Raw genomic sequence first — 19,055 nt, 5'->3', positions numbered from 1 at the left:
TATTGGGATTTTATTAATCTGAATCTTTTCATTTTATTATTAATCTGGATCTTTTCAATTTTTCTTTGAAGGTCGGTGGGATTCGTTGCAAGCAAAGTTTGAGAATCGAAAAAACAAAAATGATATTACAGGATGTAGCAGCATGGTGGGATTAACTGAGGGGTCATGTCAGTGGGTGAATTACTGGCAGCTTAGTGCGTGGGATGAGATGTCTAATAATGTGACATTTTCTGAGATTATTGTTTTTAGGACAAAAGTAGAAAGGCACAGGAAACACCAGAAGTGACTATATGAAAGAAAAACAGCAACTTTTCCCAGATTAAATATGGATAAATTCCACGGGCATAGAGTTTTCTTTTGGTTCAGAGTTTGAAATGCGACTGGAAAACACAGTGTGATGTGATAGTCTGCCAACCTGTCCAGGTGAACACTGTGTCTAGTCTGACGTGTGTTCTGAAATAGGCTTCAACCCCTTGTGACCCTGAACTAGATAAAGCGGATTAGAAAATCATCAGATGTCATACCTATTGTAGTTTGTAACTGGTAGGCATTAAATCCAAACTACAAATTTGAAATAACATAATAATCTTGTTCCGGCAACAACATCTGGCTGAGTGAAAAAGGACTTTGCTACCAACCCAGTCTCTAAACAGGTTGACAAAAATGACTAAATCGGAGAAAATTGTTTGATTAAAGTTAAGTAAAAATCGTGGTCATGGTTAAAAGAAACCAATATTTTTATATATACAGACACTTTGAAAACCAAATCATCCTCCCTAAGAAGTTTTGCGGCGATATAACGTCCCAATACTTACGTCTTAACTTCTGTCATTACTCACACGACCACAAGAGGTCACATGAAATTATAATGATGGCCCATTTAAGTGTTTGAAAACGTGCTGTTGTACAGACTGTCTCTTCTCTGTACCCTAAACAGTAGCTGCTCAGCTCTGCGGGGTCAGCATCATTACTGCCTTGCATTGTTTTGTGTGTTGGTATGTGATGTGCTGTTCCAACACGGGACAAGGCTTATTAGAATATACAGGGAGAACATTTGTTTGCTGCGGGGCAAATACCAATAAAAAGAAGACAGACAGAGATTGCTTACACTTCTGCTTTTCTAGATGTTGCTGGAGGCTTTCTGCAGACAGGCAGAGGAGGTGGCACACGATCAGGACCTCGGCTGTGGACCTACACCTCTCCTCCTTCAGGGGGCAGATTTTTCTACAGGAAAGAGCAAAACAAAGACAAACTTCAGATAAAACCTACAGTGAATTAAAAGGGTATTTAAATGCCACTTGTATATTCAGCATGTGTTTTCATGAAGTGCCACACAGTATGGATTCTAATCCTGTGAAAAGAAACAGCAAAGACTGCAGAAGGGTAGGTTTCAAATGAAGGTGCATATCTATCACAGAGTACAGAGCAATATGCTTACATGCTCTTTTATCTAGCACACAGCTGGCCTCAAACTAGAATAAGTGACTCAGTGCTTCTGCTTACGCACTGCTTTGCTGTGCTGACGCGCTGTATACCCAGCAGACATGTGAAAACACACATACCTTCACCATTGTTGGACAGAAAAGGAACATTTTTTATATTACAAAACTCCCAAGCCACTGTAAGTATATTGTACCCATCAGCAATATATTTTTACAGAGCAGAATATATCTGCCAAAGCAGCTGGCACAGTAATTCTGTGTGGTGGCTCATTTTCAACTCAGACAGTTCTTTATTCTTTAATTATCACTAATTATCAGTAAAAGCACTTGTACAGTTACACATTTTGATATTTTACAGGGACACACATCAGTGTAGTGCTGAAACAACAGGTCAATTAACAAAAAGTCACAACGATTTTGATAATAAATTAATAATTTAAGACATTTATCATAAAAATGTAAAACATTTCCTTATTGTCCTGTGTAATACCCAATGGAAATGTAATACAAGTACACAATATTACTGTGATACTGCTTCAAAATACTACTTCTTGTGTTTTATATCATTGTAAACTGTTGGTCAAACTAAACAAGACACAGACAAGGTCACCTTAGACTGTGGGATTCATTACAGGCTTTGTTCACTGTTTCTCTGACTAATGTGAATATAATGAGCAGGTTAATTGACAATTAAAATGTGAAAAATAATTAGTTACAGCCTTAATTTGCCTGTGGTGCCTATTATGCTAATTTCAAACGATGAAAAATGTAGTTTTAGCATAATAAAAAAAGATTTAATACTCTTTTAAATCAAACCTCACTTATTTGCTTTTAGTTTACTAGTTTAGTTTCACTTTTGTAGTAAGGTATTTCGACATAATTTGAATATTTGCAGATATGTTAGAAATTGCAGCACTGAAGTACAATATCAACAATGTTGACATCCTCCATCTTTTGGGCCTGGTCTTGAAGAGGGTTTCTGTCTCTGGCTTATTTTGTTTTCATCTGTTGTGAAGATGCATTTTATGAAGATGCTTTTTGTTTTTCTGACAAGTAAACACAGAAAACCTTGGACAAAGTTGCATTACTCCATCACAGGAGAACTCTAAGACTGCAACCAACAATTACTTTCATTATCAAAAGGTCTGGCAATTATTTTCTCTAATAAGGGATTGATTTTTCAGTGAATAAAATGGCAGAAAATACTGAAAAATGACTGATTTTTCCCTGATACCTGAGTTAACGTATTCAAAATGCTTTGTTTTTTTTACCTCAAATATACTCAATATACTAAAATTTGTGGCATTTTTGTTTGAAAGGTCTTTAAATGATTCAATGAGTATTTGTTAGTTTGGCCCTATAGGAGGTTAATCCAGTCATGAAGATTGTTTCTCTCAAACAAATGTTTTCAGGGTCAAAAATAAACTTTCACTCAACACAAAAACATCATTTTGTGGAGATTATTGTCCAGAAATATCACAATATGTATTCAACGTGCTAACAGTATATTCATATGCTGTAGTCTTTCCATTTATCGACCTATTTTTGTTACCTTTCTTGTAAATCGTTGCAATTTCCATTCTCTTCCCGCCATTGTTGGAAAGTACTACATTTCCCAGAAGCCTTCGCTGACGCTTTTGAGCACGTGAGTTTGTATAAAAACGGAACACGTGGGGATGGTCTTATCGTTCATTTTGAAGGTGAATCATCTACTAGCCGGACTCCATACAAGTAAGTTACATAACATGTTTTAATATCCACTGTTTTAAATACTCAGCTTTGCTGTGCTTTGCTTTGTTGTTAATTTAATGGCGTCATTTATCTGCCGTGACACGGCGAACCAGCGTTTATGTGAACTTGTTTGTTAGCATCACATTAGCTACTGTCGGCTAACTTCATGAGCCTTATGCAATGTCTCCAAACCGGTAGTTAAAGCTGGTAAAACCCATCTGGTTCTTTTCAGAGTTTATCCTCGACTTTCACATGACAAAAAAAGGGATATTTCTAAACTGTAATTCTCGTCCTGTTAGTGTCAGTGTTGTGTGTGTTTCGACCAGTTGATTGTTTCATATTAGCTAACGTTACATCACTTCAGCCTCCTCCAATGTCACTGCGTGGGTATGATGCAGGTGGATCAGTAACAAAGTTTATTATCATGATCTAATCTGTCGAGTACTTTCACCTTCATTTACCTAGAATTTCTAGGTTCCGCGGCTAACAACTATTTTAATTATCAATTCAATCTCTAGATTATTAATCAATCAATCGACTTGTCTAAAACGACAGAATAGTGACTGCCTGTTCTACTGCTTGGTATAGTCATTGCATAACCAAAATAATCAGATTAATATGTGTGGGGAATAAAAACATCAAATCTTTACATTTAGTTGCTGGAACTGAGACGTTTGGCTTTTTTTCCTGTGTACTTGAAATGTTTGAAACAACTCATTGACTATCAATTATTTCAATGTGATTAATTTTTCAAGCAAATACTAAATATGCCTTTGTCCCAGTTCTCAGGTTGAGAATTTTTCGGTTTCCTTTGTTTTAATGTTTTATTAATTGACTTTTTTTTTTCTTTGTTTTAATTTTAACTAATTGATTCAATAATAAAACTAAGTAACTCCACTTAGACACAAACAGGACATGTCCTGTTAGGGAAAAGCATGGGTGTTACTAATAACATCAGTTATTTGAGGAAGCTAACAGTGAGCCAGTATGCCAATTACAATCCCCTGAAACGACTTGTTTGCACCTGAGCCTGTCCTACTACAGGTCAAATTGTCTTCTGTGAGCTGAGTTAATTAGAAACATCTGTATGATTGGACCAGGGCCTGTCCTCTGAAAAGTTGGATGCAAAACAAGAAGTGGCCATTAATATTGCAAAATGCACAACATCTGAGAGAAAATGCACTCGTCTAATGATAAAGTTTTCCACTCTAAATTCCAAGTCTGCCGGTTCAGTGAATGCATCTCCTCGTTTCTCTTCAGCCTGAAGATGTCGACTGTGTCTGCAGCCAGCGTGGAGTCTGCTCCTGTGACTGAGAGCACTGAGCAGAAGAAGCCACTGAAGCCATGCTGTGCTTGTCCGGAAACAAAGAAAGTCAGAGATGCTTGGTAAGTATTTAGCCTGAGAGACTGAAACACTACTTCCAAGTGAAAACGGCTAAAATATTTATTAATGCCTCGTGTTTTTGGCCCCACAGCATCATTGAAAAGGGAGAGGAAAACTGCGCAAAACTAATTGAGGCCCATAAAGATTGCATGAGGGCACTTGGATTCAAGATTTAACCACTCCATTCTGTGTGTGTGTGTGTGTGTGTATGGTAAGTATCACATTCAACCATTACAAGTTCAAACACTCGCAGGTAATTTTATTTTTAGTGTCCCATCAGCTGGTTTGTTTGCAGCTGGATAGTTTCCTCATGCTGGGTTGCTTGTGTCCCTCAGCTGTTAATGATTCATCCATTGTTGTTGGGGTTCAAGCTGAGCCACCAGACTAATGACACTTCTAAATAAGGCTAATCAACGTAAAACAAAACTGAAATATTTAATCTGTCCTTTCTAAACCGATTACGTGTCAGTCTTTAAACTGGCTTTCATGTATGAAGCTTAGTCTGATTCACAAATGGGTTGGAGTGAAGTGGAAATTTTTGGGGAGGCAACAGCATGAATGGTTTGATTAACCTTCACTTACCTTCTTTATATTGTGATACTAATGAGAGATTTCCTGGAGGCCACACTTGGCCCTCTGAATGTGAGTCCTACCTTCAGCTGGTAAAATTTGGCTAATGGAAGTCAGAGTAGAAAAAAACACCCAGTTAAAAATAAAAAAACTCTGGTATGTAACTTGGCACCTTCGCTCTCTGTAACCCATGTAAATGACGACTTCATTTAACTAAAGGACTGATGCAAAAATAAAAGCATCCAGTGAGCAGCTGTTCTGCAGACAGTAAAACCTTGAGAGGTCAGAGGAGACTGGAGTATGGTGTTCCTAATAAAGTGCTCTGTGACTGCAAATCTGCCTTTGAGAAGCTGGAACCAGCAAATAAAGCCCCCCCCTTTTTAAATGTTTATTTTAATTTTGGTTAAATTGATAAATAATAGTTTGCTGAAGTTGCTGATTATCTATTTTAATCAGTCTATTCAGATCTAAACTGAATCGTGGACATTTGCATCTGTATGCACCAGCTTCCTGTCCCTCTCACTGGGTCAGTTGTGGCTCGTGGCTATTGCTGATTTCAGCCATTGTTGTGCACTAACTGCAGTAACAGGCTGGGACATCATGTATCGGGAGCTGGGTGTGTTTGTGGTGAGCAGGGTGGTGGGGGCAGGTCTCATCAGTAGTTACATGACTACACATGAAACGCGCCTGAAGCCCTGCAGCTCGGTTCATGTTGCAGCCTTCATGCTCGCTTGCTCTTGTAAATGAGAAGTCTTTAGTCAGTCGGCTGGAGGAAGAATCATTGTGCTGATGTGTAGTAGGTCGTATTTGTGGCACCAGCTGAATCACTGGACACGTTTCTGTTCTATGATTATAAATCCAGGCCTCAGCCTTCGACCTTATCTTGGGTTTCTTTTTTTAATTTTCAATTGACATTACAATTTTGCAACCAATGAATAGGAAGCTGAAGTGTAAGTCTCAGCTGTTAAAGCTCTTGAATACTGCTTCATTAACTGTACTAGCAGAAATGTGAAATGCTCATTGCATGTTTTGATCTCTTCCTGCAGTGTGCTGCTGTGTGAGTGGAGGACAAACCTGGATTTTCCTTTCTTCTCCCTTCCCCCTTATTTATACCTCTATGTGAAGGGAAATGTGGTGATCATGCACTTGGGCTCTGATGGGTTTGATCTCTTTGTGAAAATTGTTTTTTAAAGTCTTCAAAATTTTGAGAAATTTGACTGTCTGAAATTGAATAAAAGTTCTATGCAATAAGACTTGTCTGTTTGTGAAACACTGCTCTGGTGTAGATTAGATGCTTTTGTACTTATTAAATATTAAGAGTTATTAATAGTGTCCTGTGGTGAAGGTCCTTTCTCCCTGTGAAAACTGTTGCTTGCCACAGTTGCTGTCCCTGGTATGCACTTAGGCTTAAAAATAACTCCTGCCCCTGCAAAGTCAATACTTGTCATATCTGCATTCTTTCTCTTCAGTGTGTCACTGTTACTGAAGTGCCTGGCAGAGGACACGTAGTTTCACACATTCATCTGCTGAACCTGCTCAAAACGTTACGATACAGGAGTGTTTGTTCTTTATTACATCACAGTTGTATGATTTTATTGGTTGCTATATATATAGTCTTATACACTGGTCTAAATCCTTAAAGGCACAACTTCAAACGCCTCACCCACTCTTTAGCTTTTTTGTAAATTAAAGAAATGGCAAATTTAAAATCAAATAACTTTCATATGGTTTTCTTAAAATAATGAATATAAATCTTTGCTCTTGCACTCAATGTTGAGAATAATAAGCAGCTAGATCTGTTCCCAAACTATTGGAGGATTCCTTTACGGAATATTTTAGTATCTCAGTGGGATCCTAAAATTATGACACATATTCACTCTATAGGATTTATAATAACATGCAACTGAGTAACTTTTATAGCATTAAATTGTTAGTATGTAATTAGTATGCCCTTTTATTGTGTAGATTATTTTGCCTACTTCCTGTTGTAGCAGAATTTCATGCAGCTTTGTGCAGACACCTTTTAAAGTCTCGACTTCATGTGTATCTGCAGCCAGGCGTCACCTGGTTTAACAAAATGGGCCTAATGTGAGCACCTGGTGGATGTGTGCACTCAACAAATCTAAGTTCAAATTTAAATATTTTTATTAATCAATCTCTCCATGAATTCACATTTCAGGTTGTTTCCTGTCAACATTGAGTTACGCTTTCATGTTATATCCTATATTTTCTGTCTAATCAGCATGAATTTACAAAGCAGTTCAAATTAAATAAGCTCCATAATTCAGCGCATGTTTTCAAATGATTTTACAAAAATCTCAAAGTAAAGAAAACAGATTCACATAACTTACATACTCAGATTTTCAGACCTTCATGTCTCCATCAAAATTCATAAATTAACAATAAAATGTGATTGCAACCTAAAAAAGAAACCAAAATCTTCTTTCTTTTGCTTGTGAGACAAAGTTAGTTTCAACTTTTTCATCATCTGCGTATTAAAATATTTCATTGTGAAGAACTAACACATCTCACAGCTCACAATATATTTTCCCCTTGAATATTTCTTAAATCTGCCAACTTCCACTTGTCACAGGAAGTATACAGGTCTTATCTCTTAAATCTTACATTCTGACACTATGTATTATATTGTCTGTTTATGGTCTTGCACTAATAAAATAAAAAAGAAACATAGGGATGGGGTCGTGCCTGTGAGCTGGGAGTTGTCCGGGCTGAGAGGGCGGGTGGGTATGTGAGGCGGCGGTGGCGTTGTTGGGTGTTCATACCTGAAATCTGACCTGTGCTGTCATCCTACTCATTTCAGTGTCTCTAAATATGCACCAGCAGAGCCGCTCTCCTGGCAGTAAACTGGACTCATGAAGTTTGGATGAAGGAATAAGTGCGTCGCAGCTCTTGAGTAACTTTTTAAAAAATGTGCGAGACACTCTGTGAACCTCTTAGAGATATTTGTTATAGTCGCTCTCCTCCCTCTTGTTTCCTCCCTCTCTTTCTGTTATGTTAAGTAGCAGGCCTGCTTTCCGTCCACCACTCTCTCCTCCTTGGGTTTCAATTCCAAACATGGTTATCCTTGTAGGGCTCTATCGACGCCCCCCCCCCCTCCTCCCTTAACCCCTCTCTTCCAGCTGTTGCTTCCACAGTCAGGCTGGTGGGTGAGAGACATAGACAGAAGAGCACAGCAAGGGAGACGACAGGAAGACGCAGAGGGGGGAAAAGACGGGGCGAGAAAGCCAGAGGAGAGAGGAAGGGACACATAATGAGAGGAGGAGAAGAAGAAACCCATTCCAGCTGTGTTTCTATAACAACTATCTCTGTGAGAACTTCTTCACATTGAAGAATTTTCCGCTGCACGCCAAGGGAACAAACTTTTGCTTCTGACATTTTTTGCTCGGTATCAGCTCCTTATTTTTGATTGAAACTGCACATGGGACAGAAATAGCATCAAGTTTCACTGGGTGAGAAGTCGTCTTGGTTCTGTTTGTTTGTTTTGTGCATCAAAAGCCTCTTGAACTCCTCAAACATGAGCTCGGACAACTCGACTCTACTGGACAACTTGCTGTTTGCCCCTCTGTGCGATGGCTGGAGCAACAACACGGAGGGAGCCATCTACCATTTGGGCAACACCATGCTGTTCCTGGGCTACATGGGAGGCAGCGGGGCCTATGGGTGCCTCTTCATCTTTGGCTTCCTCACCCCGGCCTTCCTGTGCCTGACCCTGTGGGGCTGGATGACGATGTGCGGCCTGGATGTGTTCACCTGGAACCTGCTCCTGCTGCTGGCCTGCTTTGTTCAAATCTGCCACCTCCTTTTCCGGCTGCACCAGGAGGGCATACGCAGAGAGGAGCTGACGTCCCTGTACCAGGCGGTCTACCTGCCGCTGGGCGTGCCCGTCCAGGTGTTCAAGGAGATAGCAAGTGCTTTTGAGAATAAGGTGGTGGAGCTGAAGGCAGGAGAGACGTACGCTGTGGAGGGCAAGACGCCCATCAACCAGCTCTCCTTCCTGCTGTCTGGGAGGTGGGGAGTGTGTGTGTGTGTGTGTGTGTGTGTGTGTGTGTGTGTGTGTGTGTGTGTGTGTGAACATCTACACACCTGTAGAACATGATGCTAACCACAACCACTAAATGTCTTCACAGATTACAACCAATCCACTCAAGCAACAGCAGCGACATCAAGATGTAAAAATACCTTATGACAAGTAGAACATCTGCATTTAAGGTTTTTACTTAAATCTGCAATTACTGATGTTACAGAGGAAGTGAAAACAAGCTGTAAACACAACATCATGTTCAGTATCGTCACCTTTCAAACTGAAATGGCTAACATGTTAGCAAACTGTTACTTATTTACACATCCAGCTGTTAATAACATTCATTTAGAGTCATGTTTATGGCCACGCAATGAATCTAGGTGTGATATTTACTCTCTTTTAGCTCTGGCGTTGGTCTCTTCCATCTGCACCTGGCTCTTTAGCTGCTAAATGTTCACCAACTAGTTGCTAACTGTGTCAGCTAGCCTGCCGCTGAGCAGGTGGAGGTGACAGTGAACCAAAACAGTGAAGTCACAGATATAAAAACCAAAACAATGAGCATTAAGATGCTGAAATCTTTTGCTTTGTCATGGGATCATTATCTGTGAGTGACTCTTTTCACATTACATATTGACATTAGCTACCTTAAGTTAAAGTGCCACACCCACCAGTGATGTCACAGTGTACCGACACATCCTGGAGTCCACGTCAACATCACTGCAGCAGTCTGAACAAAAACTAAACAACACAAACTCTGAAATCACTATTTGTTTCCACTACGCCTTCACTGGTTTTCATTGTTTTACAGGTGTCCATGTTATTTTGTCCTTTTGTTCACAGCTTCTGTGTAGTTGAACAGTTTTGTGAAGATTAGAGGTAGTTCGTACTTTCCCATTTATATTGGATGACATTTCTAGGCTAATAGTCTGTTATTGCAGATCTTAGTGTCACGGAAAGTGTCACTCATTTGTACCACAGGTATATAGTGTTTTATTTATCGGTGTAATCCATTTTGTTGTGATACGAAAAAACTAACATCCATCATTATTTTTTTAACAAATCTCCTAGTTTAACTTGCTTCTCCAGAACTGGATTTCTATTTTTGAGTCTTCCAGGCAAGTTGGCAGCGTGCAGCCGTTACAGGAAATGTGTCCTCTTCATCCAAACATCCTCAAAGTAGAGCTTTATTAGATCTCACAGTCCTGGAGCCTACACTAGAGAAATGTTGTAAACAGAGTATTTTTGTCTGTGACTCACCAGTGTGCCGTCCTCCTGCAGAGTGCCAGCTGGTTAAATGATATCTTTGTACTTAGGACAGGAGACTGGACGCCGACTGCTCCTCTTACCTTGAAGTAAATGTTGGACACAGTGTCGACAGCTCCGGGTGTCACAGCCAAATGTGGAACAAATGAACAAAAAGCTGATAATTATTTTCTAAAGTGGTGGAGAGTTAGAGTGAGTTAGAGAGATTGCACAAACACTTTTCAGATTTAAAGATTAGCATTAGTGTTTTGTAAACAACATCCGTTTTCAGTGTGTTATTTTACATGACCAAAAGTATGTGGACACTCGAACGTGAGATTGTTGGGACGCCTCATTCCAAGACGATGGGCATTAATGTTCTGCTATAACTGCTCCCACTTGTCTGAGGACAGGGCTGAAGTCTGGGCTCTTTTCTTCACAGACCTGGATCCATGTTTATCAACCAACGGAGAAAGTAACTCATCTTATCTTGTTGAAGCAGGAAAGAGTCTTCCTCAAAGTGCTGCCACCACAAAGTTGGATACTGTTCAATCTAAAATCTAAAAATAATATTAATGCTCTAAAATAATAATGTGCTATAGCAGGAAGATTTCCGTATAAATGGAACTAAACCAGAAAAACAACCCCAGGCCGGAAAGGCTGAGGTGTCCACATACTTTGTGCCACGAAGTACAGTGACATTTTTAGCATGGGACTCCCTGGTGGAAATCCCTATTCTTGGCAGTGTAAATGCCTTACAGGGTAATAAATACCACAGTACACTACAACATAGCTGTTAATTAACACCTATTGTTGTGAGGAGTCTAATAAAGACTTCTACTAGTTTCTACTGTCATAATAATAGACTCTAAAGTAGCATTTACCTGCCAGAAATTAATGTTTGCCAAAACAGAATCCAAGTTTTATTTAGACTTATTGTTTATTCATGATTCTCCACATCAGTTCACAGTGACCAACAGTTGGATTTTTAATTAAATTTTCACTTTTTTGACTCTGTGTAAGTGCAGTCTGCTGTTATGAAGGAATAATAGTTCTTTTCCATCTCTTTGTGTAGATGAGATCAGGTGATTGATATGAAGCAGCTCAGATCTGACTACATTCGGCGCACACTGAAGTAAAGATAAAACAAACTTTGACAGAAACTTTTGACGTAATCCAACGAAGTCTTGATGTCGAGTGTGCTGGATTATCTCACTCTGCGGAAGCTAGAAGCTCTTTTAAATAAAGCTTCCCTCTGAAGGGGGAAGGGTTTTCAGGTCTTAAATTATGAGACAGAAGAGGAAACTCGGTATCATCACTTCATCTGAAAATGTTGTGAGCTCTACACTGTTCAGTCCCACCACAGCGTAGGGATATTTATGCTAATATTTACCTCCAGCGTCTTAGTCTGACCCTGCAAAGTGAACTCCAGTTCCCTCCCTGCTCTCATTATCGCTTCCTTCATCCCTGTCTCTCTTTTTAACCTCGTATCTCTCCCTCTCCCTGCGTCTCTGTCTCTCAGGATCAATGTGTCTTTGGAGGGCCAGTTCCTGCATTACATCCACCGCCACCAGTTCCTCGACTCTCCGGAGTGGGAGTCTCTCCGACCAAACGAGGAGGGAAAGTTCCAGGTACTGTACACGGCTCCCAGACGTGCAGTTAGTTTCAGGAGACGCTGATGTTGTTTCAACAAGTTGGTCAGTTGGAGGTGGAAGGAGAAACCAGACGTGGATATCAGGTTGTCTTTCGTTGTCTTCTATCGGACTCAGCATCTGACTGATAAGCCGAACAGAGGAAAGCAGTTGTCCTCTTGTCTTTCACGTATCCTGTTGCTTCAGATTCGTTCAGTTAAAGTAGAAACAGGGCCTAAGGTCATGTTGGACATTCAGGGTTTCAGGACTCAGTAAAGTGTCCAATTCAGCTTTATCTTTTGTCACCGGCGACAGCCAGACATTATGTTTTTGGGTTGTCCATCCGTCTGTCCCGTTCTTGTGAACATGATATCTCCATAAGTCCTTGAGGGAACTTCTTCAAAATTGGCACAAACATTCATTTGGACTCAAGGATGAACTGATTAGAATTTGGTGGTCATAGGTCAAAGGTCAACGGTCAAGGTCACCTCACAAAACACTCACAAATTCATACACTAATAAAGACAAAATTTAACTCAAATGTCTACAAGGATAAAATGATGCAGTGACGACATTTTATATCCAAATGGTCAAAGTTGAACATGGAGGAGCATTTAGCAGCTGAAGAGACAAGAGCTGGTAGAGACCAAAAACAGAGCTAAAAGAAATTGAATATTGGACTTAAATTCATCAGGTGGACACAAACATGACTTTAGCGTCGTGACCACAACTGTTTTCTGCTTCCCCGGAGTGGCGAAAGACTGTTATTGCAAGTTTAACACACTAATAATAATCAAGGTGTTTCATTCGTACTCCCCAGGTGACCCTGACAGCAGAAGAAGACTCCCGCTACATCTCATGGCGCCGCCGCCGCCTTTACATGCTGATATCAAAGGAGCGCTACATCGCCCGACTCTTCTCCGTCATGCTGGGCTACGACATCGCAGAGAAGCTCTACAACCTCAACAACAAGCTCTACATTAAGAGCGGCGTGCTGCTGGACATCCGCCTGCCCAGCCTGTACCACGTGCTGGCCCCCTCATCGCAGAGCAGCGAGGGCGGCAGCTGCAGTGACGGCGGCATCGCCAGGGAGCAGCAAACTGAGCAGCAAGACGAGGACCAGGCGTTGGTCCACGAGAAGCCCGATCCAGCTCAGCCTCAGCCCCTCCAGCCGCACCTGCAGGGACCAATGAAGAGCCACCTGGATGAACCCCAGGCCCCCCGGCGCGACCACTATCAGCACCCCTGGGCGTCAGACCCGGAGCTGCCCACTGGTGAGGACTCCACCAGCCTGGTCCTGGAGGACTTTGCTGATGTGGCGGGCTCCTTAATGGATTATGGCAGTGAGAGGGATTATTTGAGGTAGAGGGGCAGGGTGCTGGAGCTAACACACTGGGTCACCACTTAAGCTACATGTAAGTACCTCACCTGGGCGGAGAGGGGCGTGGGGGCGGAGTTTGTGCATGGACTGCTTGCAGTGCACAGTTCTTACTAACCCGGCTTTGTAGTGAGACACAGGGCTGGACGATAAGGCTGAAACCAATACAGAATTAATATGAATATTTCTATTAACATTGATTTACAGATTTATGATAATATTGCAGTTACAGTGGTGGAAGTTCATCAGATACATTTATTCAAATATGGTAAATTTTTGACGTAATACTATTTCTGAGAGAAATAATTTAAAATAACTTTTTACTGCACATTTGATTTTGCAGATTTAGATATTAGATACAAAACATATGATCACCTTAAAAAAATATGATAATTTATTATAGATTTAACTACCCAATACAAAAAAATTATAGTAAAGTATTTAGAATGAGATCCACCTAAAACATCTACAACATTAAAATGCTTCTTATTTGTTAATTGACCAATGATAATAAATTATATTAAAACACTTTTACATAATAAATACTATAATATTTTCTTACTGTTACTTAAGTATGATCTTGAATGCAGGACTTTTAGTAAATGTACTTAGTACAAATATACAAATACAAATACATAAAACAGTCAAACTGATGAGGTTTAAAAGTTCAATCATCACCATGGAAACGCATATCGCATGCTCTTCATCAGGAAATCTATAAAATGGAAATTTGAATGTTCTATGACAGTTGAGCAAACTCTATCAGCTGATGAGGATCATTAAATATGATCAAAAACTTATATTACATAACAGCCATTAAACAGACCTTGTAATGAGACTGTTTTCTTTAAACTGATGTAATAAACTGTAAAACATAAACCTCAACAACTCATTTTGTATAAGTTTGTTTGCAACGAACCATTCAGATAATTTGTAAAATGATTATATGATATTATGAAGATACAAAAATACTGAATTATTGTCCTGCCCTGATGAGATACTCCGAGTCGTGGAGGGAAAACCTTTGCTGTGATGTTGAGAGATTAATATAGTTATTTTTGTTTTATGGCTCTTGTGTAATTTATCGTGTGAGGATCTGATGCTGTGGCTGCTTGGTCTTTTGCATTTGATTCATTTGAGTTTTGATTTATTGGTTTTATAGAAAAGTATTTCTTGTTGTAGATTGACATTACATGGTTTGGACATCTCTTCGCTGCTGGCCTCATCAGCCTCGGGGAGATCTGGATTAATATTCTGTTTTCCAAACGATACTTTAAGATTAAAATTCCCTCCGGGCCAGCTGTTCTGCATTAGTGTTTGCTTCAGCTCTGCCACTCACAAGCCGACGGTCGTGTTTGGTACAGTAGCAGAGATAAATCTGTCCACTCAGATAACAGAGGTCTGCACAGTGAAAACAGTTTAACAGCAAATGAGTGCAGAGTGGGTTCATCTTGGTGTCAGACAGCTAATCGTGTGTGTGGATGTATTCTGCATGTGTGTGGTGAATTGAGAGTTGGCTGGGGGGGGGGGGGGGGTCCTACACTGTGACTGGCGGCAGAGCAGCGGTGAGGTCGACCGGGCAGCAGCTGTGTCCTTATCTGATCAGGATTAGAGCTTAGAATATGAGGGGATGTCCAAAAAAACTCAGTACCATGCTATTAATCCACTGTGCAAACCACTTGGCTATCTGTCGGCTTGTGTGTTCATCACCCTGCCTCAACAACCCCCCCCCCCCCCCGGAGGATCACGTTTCAGAGCTGGACAGTGTTGGGTTTGGGTTGCTGGGCGGCTGTGAGGCAGTTGGGTCGACTCTCACAGAGCGTACAAACACAGCTCCAGCTCAGACATGGGGGGGGGGGCAAACAACTTGTAGATCCCCATACATAGATGTAATAAATGTACATATGTTGAATTTCATTTTATGAAATATTAATTTTTATTTTATATGTACATATATGTAAAAATTATATATGAAACCTATTAGAAATTGGAACAATTTTGTATATTGACATATATATCTAGCCTATACAAATACATACATTTCTGTATGTATGCTTATATTGTAGACAGATGTAACATAAATATATATCCATCCCACAGCCTGTCAGTGTATGTTGATATTATAAACAGGACGGTCCAAAAGTGTGAGAACACTGTTCTTGTTGTTGTTTAAAATTAATGAGAAATTAACAAGAAAAACATATAGCCTATAAACATATAGAATTTTAACATGTATGTTGTTTTAATAAACATGCATGAATAAATTAAATATATGTTAACACATAATTTTTCTCTATGCAAAAGTTCATCACATAGATATGTTTAATATGTGTATACGAATTTTACTATGGGTATTTTATATATGTTATTAACTTATATCTTCATATATATATCTCCATTTATATGTGATAGTAATATATCTTATAGGTGACATATATGGCAACATCACTCTTGATATAGGGACATATATTACATTTCTGTGTGTGTCTGCACAAGACGGCAACACATTCCTCCATCCCGCAAAACCCTTAAACACATTTGTGATATTCTGTGTGTGTGAGTGACCAGCAAAATGTCAGCAGGAAATATTTCAAACATCTGACATATACGGAACAGCTGTGTTTCTGGCATCAGTCGCACAGAATTAAAGAGGAAGCCGCCGTGTTGCACCAACGTTCAACACTCACACTCATGTGGAACAGGTTTATTATGTAGATACGGGGAGTTCAGAGTTGATATTTAGTGTTTGGGTTCTCACTGTGCCGAGCTTTGTAAAGTGGAGATTGGTGAGTGAGGATGAAGATGAACTGCCAACAGGTCAAAGCAGGCAGCGATCAGGAGCTCCTAGAAAAACCCTGGTCCAGTATGTGTGTGTTTGTATGTTTGTGTGTGTGTGTGTGTGTGTGTGTGTGTGTGTGTGTGTATGCCAATTATTTTTCAGTAATTTTATTCACTGCAAATTTGCATGTTAAAAACTTAAAGTGTCTTATTGGCAGCTCCAGCATTTGATTGTGATTCACTCAAATTCAAACTCTGTCCTTTAAATTCATCAGCACGGCTCCACCTCCATGGCTTTGCTTCAGCTGACAGACAAAAATCTCAGCAGCATTTAACACTTAAACAATGAATCTATTTTTACGTCTGGATCTAAAAGCGTCTGACACAATGAATCTTGACATTTTATTACATAAACTGCAGAAATATGATTTTCTTGACACAGCTGTTGTAAGGAGGGAACATTACATTTGTCTTAGTGAACTGTCGGGCCGTCATTCTCACAGTGCAATTATAGCGTGGTTCTTGGGCTGCTGCTTTTCCTTATTTATATAAATAATTTACCAAATGTTTCCAACATAGTTTCTACTAATAATGCCTGCAGAAGACACAACCTTAGTTCTCATTGTCAGTCACTGATTAAAAGAAGCCAACTCTGGTTTGTCTGCTTAGACAGAATGGCTCAAAGCACAGTGTCTCTTAATGTTATAAAATCTTCAATCACAAAATATTTTTATTTTATTTTATATGTACATATATATGTACATATAAAATAATAATAATAATAATAAAAAAAAAAAATATATATATATGTACATATAAAATAAAAAAATATTTAATATAATCAAATTCAGCATATGTACATATATTACATTTGTGATTTGGAGGAGCTAATCAGCTCCTTTGATTATTAATTGGTTCACTGGCTCCTTTAGTTTGTCTGTCAGAGCGAGAGAGAGTTAGATATAGGTAAAGGAGGTTGTGTGCATCAGTTAATATGCGAGTTTTCTATTTGTGTCTTCGTTGTATATACAGGATGAGTGAGCGTTGAGTGTTTTAATGTGTGTAACTCGACTTGCATGAGGCTTCGCAGACAGAGCCTGTAGGAGGTCACTGACATCCAACCTGGAGCAAACACTTTTTGTTCTTATTGTTGCTTGCATTAACAGAATTTGCAGCCTTATTGTTTATTTCTTAGTGTGAACATTTGATGTAATTGTGTAGTTTTAAGACTTAACACTTGCTATTGACAGAAGAATTCTTAGTTCATTTTTGTCTGTCCACTTACTTCCTCCACCGTACACCACCTAACTGACCCTTGGATTGTTGACTCTGCAGGAGGTGATGGTGACGGAGATTTACCACCTCGATTCAAGAGGGGCCGAGCGCCGCTGGCTCCCACCGACACTCCCAAACTGTGAGAACAGTCTCTCCTGGAAACACCATGTTATTTACAGTATAGCAGTATGAATGTGTCACATGTCACGACGCTGTCTCCTCCTCCTCGCTCTCTGTCCCTGTTCTCACCTCACTTCACATCCTCACTCCTGAGCATCATGTGCTCTTCTCGCTCTCTCTTCAAATTACAGTTTGTGTGATTCAAAAGCCAAAAATCAATATGTGGAGCTCATATTTATCACAATATTAATTTTATATGAAGCCAATTTGATGCTCAAAAATTACAAACACATTCTTGTCATGATATAAAGGCTCTGAATTCTGCATTAAAATCTGTTGGCTGCAGGGATCAACCACATCTATTTAATTTATGTGAAAAAAAATATAATTTAACAACTGAGTGAATCCATGAAATGTTCAAAGAGCAGCCAGTAGTTTGTACAGGCTGTTTCAGTAGTACCTGTTTGGACATGTTGACTTTTAGGTCCTTTATTCAACATGCGATAAACATGTTAATAATCAGTCTGACCCTGATTTAAATCCTGACACCTTCATCTGAACTGGCACCGAGACAGGAAGGAGAGACGACCTTCACTTTGTCACTTACCAGCACGTTAAATGTCTGAAATGTTGTTCCATGTTATAAAAGCTGATTTTATGTTTCTGAAACGGATGAATTTGGTTTCATCTCATTCGTATTTGATGTTGGAATGATGATCGTTTGATTTGGACTTTGGACTTCACGTGATTTAATGTTCAATTTGACTTTTAATGTTTGTTTCACAAATCACTTACACCCAGCATCATAAAGAGCATTGATTTAACTGCACACGTTTAACTACACATTTTCTGGATCTGACTCATTTAGATGAATTTGGTCAGAAATTATGGTATGAAACAATATGTTGTACAACTTAAAAGGGGATGATCTGCATCATCCTTTTCAAGATCTGGAAAATATTTAGTTTTGCATACTTCTCAAGGACTTTCCAGGCCTGTGTATGAACTGTTTTGTTGTAGATTTTCTTTATGTCATGTTTATGTTTTGTGGGGCATGTTTAGTTTATTGATCTGAACGCACCATGACTTGGTTCAGTCAGAAATGTATGCTGTCTAACATTTTCAGAGCATGACGCCAAATTCATCTGAAGGACAACGATACGACAGACGCCGGTAGACCATGTTTTTTTTTAAAGTTTAGTTTTTGTAATTAAATGAGTATTTAATACACACATGTATACTGTGAACTGCATTACTTGTCTGGTTTTGATGCCAAAAGAGAGAGATGGGACTAAAATGAAGAAGTCAGTGTTTTAAAAAGGTATTTTCATGGGGCCAAGATTTCTCCATAAAGCTCTTTGTTTGCAGTGAAAAGTGTTGTGTGTTGTCTCTGACTGTCTTCAGTGCTTCCACTCACCCACACTGAGCTCATATCATCCTGATTAGACTCAAAATCATTTTG

At 39.5% G+C, this 19,055-nt stretch overlaps 2 protein-coding genes across 4 annotated transcripts; both read left to right on the top strand.

Moving 5' to 3' along the window:
* Window positions 1–3,084: 3,084 nt before the first annotated feature.
* Window positions 3,085–6,378, top strand: cox17 (cytochrome c oxidase copper chaperone COX17). Of its 2 annotated transcripts, XM_023402244.2 has the most exons (4): window positions 3,085–3,173; window positions 4,434–4,559; window positions 4,649–4,762; window positions 6,178–6,378. In XM_023402244.2, the coding sequence occupies exons 2-3, from the start codon at window positions 4,441–4,443 to the stop codon at window positions 4,731–4,733; spliced, it is 204 nt and encodes a 67-aa protein (XP_023258012.1). In that variant the 5' UTR covers window positions 3,085–3,173; window positions 4,434–4,440; the 3' UTR covers window positions 4,734–4,762; window positions 6,178–6,378. The 2 variants fall into 2 exon arrangements, with proteins under 2 accessions (XP_023258012.1, XP_087029059.1); XM_087172933.1 differs by having other exon boundaries at window positions 4,649–6,378.
* A 1,896-nt stretch (window positions 6,379–8,274) lies between these two features.
* popdc2 (popeye domain cAMP effector 2) lies at window positions 8,275–18,967 on the top strand. 2 transcript variants are annotated; one of them, XM_023402254.2, is made up of 4 exons: window positions 8,275–9,156; window positions 11,934–12,042; window positions 12,863–13,316; window positions 17,534–18,967. In XM_023402254.2, exons 1-4 carry the CDS (start codon window positions 8,663–8,665, stop codon window positions 17,614–17,616), a joined length of 1,140 nt encoding a protein of 379 aa, XP_023258022.1. In that variant the 5' UTR covers window positions 8,275–8,662; the 3' UTR covers window positions 17,617–18,967. The 2 variants fall into 2 exon arrangements, with proteins under 2 accessions (XP_023258022.1, XP_023258021.1); XM_023402253.2 differs by having other exon boundaries at window positions 12,863–13,457.
* Window positions 18,968–19,055: the final 88 nt, after the last annotated feature.

This window comes from Seriola lalandi, unplaced genomic scaffold (genome assembly GCF_002814215.2).
Source record: "Seriola lalandi dorsalis isolate HSWRI2012SDOR001 ecotype SW California unplaced genomic scaffold, Sedor1 jcf7180002053912, whole genome shotgun sequence".
Taxonomy (NCBI): domain Eukaryota; kingdom Metazoa; phylum Chordata; class Actinopteri; order Carangiformes; family Carangidae; genus Seriola; species Seriola lalandi.
The sequence above is the reverse complement of the archived record's forward strand: the minus strand, read 5'-3'. Positions and strand labels throughout refer to the sequence as shown.

Excerpts from the sequence above, each read along its gene's own strand:
- cox17 (XM_023402244.2), top strand. The coding sequence starts at position 4,441 with ATGTCGACTGTGTCTGCAGCCAGCGTGGAGTCTGCTCCTGTGACTGAG. Across the intron at positions 4,560-4,648 it reads AAGAAAGTCAGAGATGCTTG|CATCATTGAAAAGGGAGAGG; the intron begins GTAAGTATTTAG and ends TTGGCCCCACAG.
- popdc2 (XM_023402253.2), top strand. The coding sequence starts at position 8,663 with ATGAGCTCGGACAACTCGACTCTACTGGACAACTTGCTGTTTGCCCCT. Across the intron at positions 9,157-11,933 it reads TCCTTCCTGCTGTCTGGGAG|GATCAATGTGTCTTTGGAGG; the intron begins GTGGGGAGTGTG and ends TCTGTCTCTCAG. Across the intron at positions 12,043-12,862 it reads ACGAGGAGGGAAAGTTCCAG|GTGACCCTGACAGCAGAAGA; the intron begins GTACTGTACACG and ends CGTACTCCCCAG.